The following is a 5,679-nucleotide window of genomic DNA, read 5'->3' as shown; positions in this document are numbered from 1 at the left end:
CAAATTTAACATCTATTAAAACTAACAGTGTAGTTCTATAACATCTGGACACTTATGCTGAGAAAATCCGTCTGGTAAAATCAATTTCCAAATGTACGAAGACTACATTTTCTCCCGACTCCGATGACCGATTAAAGGAACACGTTGCCTTGGATCGGACGAGTTGGTCAAAACAAAAGCGTTTTTAACCGTTTTTTATATAATGCATATGGTTGAAAAGATGTTTTAAAAGTAGCATACAATGATCCACACAAGTTTGCCTCGAAATTGCGTGGTTTTCCTTCTACTGTGCGAACTATCACCGTCGGCCATTTATGGGAGTCAAAATTTTGACCCCCATAAATGGCCGACGTGTTAGTCGACGAGGTAAAAGGAAAACCACGCAATTTCGAGGCATGTTTGTGTGGATCATTGTACTCTACTTTTACAACATCTTTCTACCCATATGCATTTTATAAAAAACGGTTACAAACGTTTTTCAAAGACCAACTCGACCGATCCAAGGCAACGTGTTCCTTTAAGCCCAAATTTTCACAGGTTTGTTATTTGATATAGAAGTTATGATACACGAAGTGTGGGCCTTGGACATACTGTTTACCGAAAGTGTCCAATGGCTTTAATAGATTCCTATCTTGATTTTTTTCAGGGTTACGGTTTACATTTCAATATTGGTTTACAATTGTTGTTCTATGGGTGTCACAAGATTGTAAAAGCATGCATTTTGTTGTTTCTTGTACCGTTTCATCCTTTCCGCTGTTGGTTTTTTCAGCGTTTGCTGATGAAACCTTGGCCAATTAAAAAACAGTTATATTAATAGCTATAATGTTTTTAGTAAAAAAAACGAAGTAAGTAGATTCCTGCTGTACACCCGCCGCCATTTTGGAACTCTGGTGGCCAATTCCAAACGAGGCGTGTTCACGCATGCGCAGTTCTCGAAGTGTAAACTTGTAGGTGGTAATTAAAGGTTGCTATAGGCGCCGCACTGTTTTCCGAGGCCACTGATTTTAGCTACGTAACGTAACGGACCACAACAAGAAACCGCTAGTACGTCTTGAGCTTGTATTGCAGAATCACTATCTCTTCGGTCTGCGTCGACTTCTACCAAGCATGGTTTCGATAGCCAAGAAATGTTCCCGTAATATTGTTTCCCTTGTTCTGGCACTCACTTTGGCCGTGATTTTCTACGCCCTGCCCCTGAATGGAGAAATGTGTTCTACAATGATCTCTGCAGTTGATGGAGAAAACTTGTCTGCTTTACAGAAAAGAGCATTCTCAAGTTTCAGATCAACATGTCGTAAAGAGCCACCATTACAGAGTAAGTAGGTTTAATGTTACCTTTACCGTTTGTAATGAATGGGTTCTGTCTGTAAATATATTTACAGGGTTTACATGCTGCTTTTTTATTGAAACAGTATTACTTTATGACGACTCTGTTTGATTTACGAAGAAAGGTTGCTTTAATCTGTTTTGCTACATTATTGATACCTTATTTAATTCTGTTTTGGGTTTATACATAATTGTGTGTGATGTTTATTTGTACCCAATTTTAGTGGATACAAATAATCATTCCCCACTCTTATTGTTTTAACCTGAAGCTGAAACCATGCTTCCTTTTTTTCTTTAAAAAATAAATAGGAAGCTAAACAGATACTTTTTACAATGCAAAACCCCTTTGCAAACAAACTATTGATTGTCTACCTACGAAGTGAGACTAAATTTGGCGTTGGATGTTTGCGTCATTTTAAACTGAGAGGTTAGAAAAAAAGTCGGAATTAAACAATGATAATATTTGGCTTTGTACACAATTTTGTTGATTATGTATGCCTTTAAAGTCACCTGGAAGTAGTATTTTTACAAAATAAAGCTTTTGTCACTAATATATGTGTTTTGATGAGTGGAATGTGAACAAACAGTTCACTAAGGTTTTAAAAAATCAGTTCATATGTTATTCACAAATTTAAGAGTAGACCCCGACCCGAGAGGGCGCTGTTCGTGACGTCAATCGAGGCAGACTTTGCCTGAAATGCGTAGAGTAAACACAATTGCAAAGTACATGTACGGACCAAGTCGTGAGTTTGTACGTGGCAATGCCGACCGGGTGTATTGCTGCTGAATGCAGAAAAACACTTTTTGAAATGTACCAACTCACGACTTGGACGTACATGTACTTTGCACGTGTGTTTACTATACGCATTGCAGGCAAAGTCTGCCTCGATTGACGTCACAAAAGGGGTAGGCGGAGTCAGCCCCCCAAACAACTTTATATATTTTTTTAACATATAAATCGTGACAAACAATTACTAAAAAAATTGTTTTATTGTTGGTAAGCATATACTCTTAAGTTTGAAAGAAAAAAAAAATTCTATTTCAAGGTGACTTTAAAGGGTCTATGTAACTTTTGTAGGACAAAAAACACAATGTCCACAGATTTACACTAAACTTACACAGTTTGAAGATAACAACAGTCGAAAGCTTCCCTGAAAATATTACCTGCATGCTGAGGTGCTGTAGTTTTTGGGAAAAAATAATGTCATGAAAATAATTTTCGTCTTATGAGACGAAAATTATTTTAATCATTTACAAACGCATTTTCATGACATTGTTTTACTCATTTCTCAAAAACTACAGCACCTCGGCAAGTAACATTTGAAGGGAAGCTTTCCACTATCATTATCTTCAAACCCTGCAAGTTTAATATAAATCTATGCACATTTTGAAAAGGTACCCAAATCCTTTAACTCCCCTTTGTTTCAGGTGCAACATTGAAAGGAACTTCACTCTGTGCTCAAAATACATATCTGGTTGATGGCACCACCATGATGGAGCTTCAGCTGCCGATGACGTCACCAGTGCGGCTAGAGGTTACAGTCAGCGTTTATACATCGGTGTTCTTTTCCCCCGACGGTCCTGGTTTAGAGGGAGATTTCCACGCAGTGGGTACGTACACTGATACCCGGCTCTCAAATGAAAACAAGAAGCGTCTTGGTATCTATTGGTTATTGTCAAAGACTATCCTTCACAGTTGGTGTATCTCAACATATGCATGAAATAATAAACCTGTGAAAATTTGAGCTCAATCGGTCAATGAACTTGCGATATAATAATGAAAGAAGAAAAAAAACCACCCATGTCACATGAAGGTGTATGCGTTTAGATGGTTGATTTCGAGCCCTCAAGTTCTAAATCCGAGGTCTCGAATCAAATTCGTGGAAAATTACTTCTTCCTCGGAAACTATGGCACTTCAGAGGTACCCGTTTCTCACAATGTTTTATACCATCACCCTCTCCCCATTACTAGTCACCAAGAAAGGCCATGCTAATAATTATTTTGAGTAATTACCAATAGTGTCCACGGCCTTTAAAGGCGGTGTACACTGTTTGCCGTCGTCTAGTCTGTTTCCCTCCACTGCAAGAGGAAAGCCTCTTCACTAATTATCCATTTCACTCTATCCTGCACTGTCTAATGCAAAGCAATGCGCCTGTACGTACTTTGTAGCCCTCTTTTTCTTGTCCAGTTTCTCGGAGTCCAGTTGGTTGTTTTGCATGCCCACCTGTTGTCATGGCTCCTTGCTAGGTGGCCTGCCCATCTCCACACTATTTGTAATCACTCTAATAATTGTTGTCAGCATAAAATGTTACATGGTAACGAGCAATAGGGAGCGATTGATTGTATAACATTGCGAAAACGGTTCCCTTTGAAGTATCATATATTATTTTTTTTTTAGAAAGCGGTCAATTCTCATTTAAATAAAGGTTTGGTCCTTAAGTCTGTTAATATTATTTGAAATAATATTAAAAGACTTCGGGCCAAAGTTGATTTTTTTTTTATGAGACGTAACCTCAACATGCGTAACTTTAAACAAAAAAATTACTTATTTTAATAGTGAAAACGCTAGTAAAACAAGTCCGGAAAAAAGCGGACGCCACAATATCTTCAGTTAGATTACACTCAAACAAACAAAATTTAAGTTTGGTTGACGCTCTCATCTAAGAGTGAACTCACACATTTATTTTACTTTTTGTTTTCGTTGAACAATGCTAACAAAATATGATGACAATTTTCCTGATACTGCGATTATGTTTTTGTATAACTTGGATACAGATCTGCACGCTGATAAAGCTAAAATCCGCAAACCGCCATCACCACCATCTACTCAGTTGGAACTCGTCCAGTCTAAAAGCGGAAACTACATCGGAGTGCCAGTTATCATCACCTACGATAACGGTCGCTTCGAGGTGGCAGTCCAAGGAGTGCCAGAACTTACCCTGACCTATGACGTCACATCTCCAGCTCAGCCCAGCTGGTTTGTTAGCTTGTTTTCCTCTCCTGAGGGTGAATTGAGTTTCGCTGATCCTTGTATTAATGATTTCAATCCAAAGTTCATTTCTCAATGAAGTTTAAGAAAGAAATAATGGGGAAATTGTGCCAACTCTACACACCATTAATACATCTGCCCCACGCCCCCTACATTTCATTTCATTAAAAACAAAAATCTCCGGCGCAGGCGGTTTTTTTAAGGCCGCTGTATTTTTTTTATTTTTTTTTTATTTTTTTCAAAGAAGAAAAATCTATGTAGACTTTGTATTTGAATATTCAAAAGCATGCAAAAATGGCAATCATACGTAATCTATTGTTCAAAAACTAATGGAAGTTGAGATTTATTTGTAATAAAACTTTAATGCGGAAAGTCTACGTTTGACTTAGCGGCACTTTACGAAGGGAATAAAACGGTAGCGACGAATTATTTAACGGCCGTTTAAAACAGGCAGGGTCGTTGCCGTGTGATAAAGGCCCGTGCCGAAGGCGAAGCCCTATATCACGCGGCATCGACCCTGCAAGGTTTTAAACGGCTGTTAAGAACGAGTCACTACTCTTTTAATCCCATTCATAAATGCCTTTTTAGCTAAAAGGCGTAATAAAGTAAGAAACTCTGTAAAACTTATCCGTTTCCGACGTGCTTCAGCTCTGTGTGTACGACGTCCTCTGTGTGTACGACGTCCGTGTTGACTTTGTATTTGAATATTGTTATGACTGAGACGCCCAGTTTTCGGATCTGTTCTTGCGCGTTGAAGTCTTGGTGCAAGACGTTCTCGTTTTCCTTTCACACACAGCGCGGCCAACTCAGCGACAGCGCCCGCATCGCCCGTAAAAAGAAACGTCTTGCACCAAGACCAACGCGTGGTATCTGACTACAATCGGTTATAAACAGAGCTCCAGCTGGTCATGATCAACCGTCTGATGTATTTTTGAATGGTCAATATAAGGACAGAATCTTGGTGTTTGGTAAGCTATTGTTATAAACGGTTTTATTATCTCCTTTTCATACACAATATTGCAAACAGTATACGTGGTTTTTTTTTTTAAGTTGGTGTCGTCTTTAAAATAATGCGACAAAAAAAATTAATGTGGCCCATAATAACAAATTAAGTCATTTCTGAAAAGTACATTGACCTGCGGAAGCACTTTTCATTAGAAACCTAACTGTATAGAATAAAGAAGGTTTCGTTAGCGGAGTTATTGTAAACTGATAATTCGGAAAATAATATATAAACTGTTGTTTGGGATGGTTTCAACCATCGTTAATTGTCTTTTATATCGATTGAAAATGTAAAAGATCAAGCCTCACCTTTGAGAAAGTTTTACAATTTGCTTGTATTTTTATTGCACTGGACACCTTT

The 5,679-nt window shown here is 38.1% G+C and overlaps 1 protein-coding gene across 1 annotated transcript in view; it reads left to right on the top strand.

Moving 5' to 3' along the window:
- The window catches only part of LOC139945373 (uncharacterized), a 17,882-nt gene extending 13,487 nt beyond the window's left edge, over positions 1-4,395 (top strand). Inside the window, exons 2-4 of the mRNA XM_071942721.1 lie at positions 1,069-1,315; positions 2,755-2,937; positions 4,103-4,395. Of these exons, the coding sequence (XP_071798822.1) occupies positions 1,108-1,315; positions 2,755-2,937; positions 4,103-4,395 (684 nt within the window). The 5' untranslated portion in view covers positions 1,069-1,107. The remainder of the gene's footprint in view (positions 1-1,068; positions 1,316-2,754; positions 2,938-4,102) is intronic.
- Positions 4,396-5,679: the final 1,284 nt, after the last annotated feature.

Source organism: Asterias amurensis, chromosome 12 (genome assembly GCF_032118995.1).
Source record: "Asterias amurensis chromosome 12, ASM3211899v1".
NCBI classification, from domain to species: domain Eukaryota; kingdom Metazoa; phylum Echinodermata; class Asteroidea; order Forcipulatida; family Asteriidae; genus Asterias; species Asterias amurensis.
This window is presented reverse-complemented; position numbering and strand designations above follow the sequence as displayed.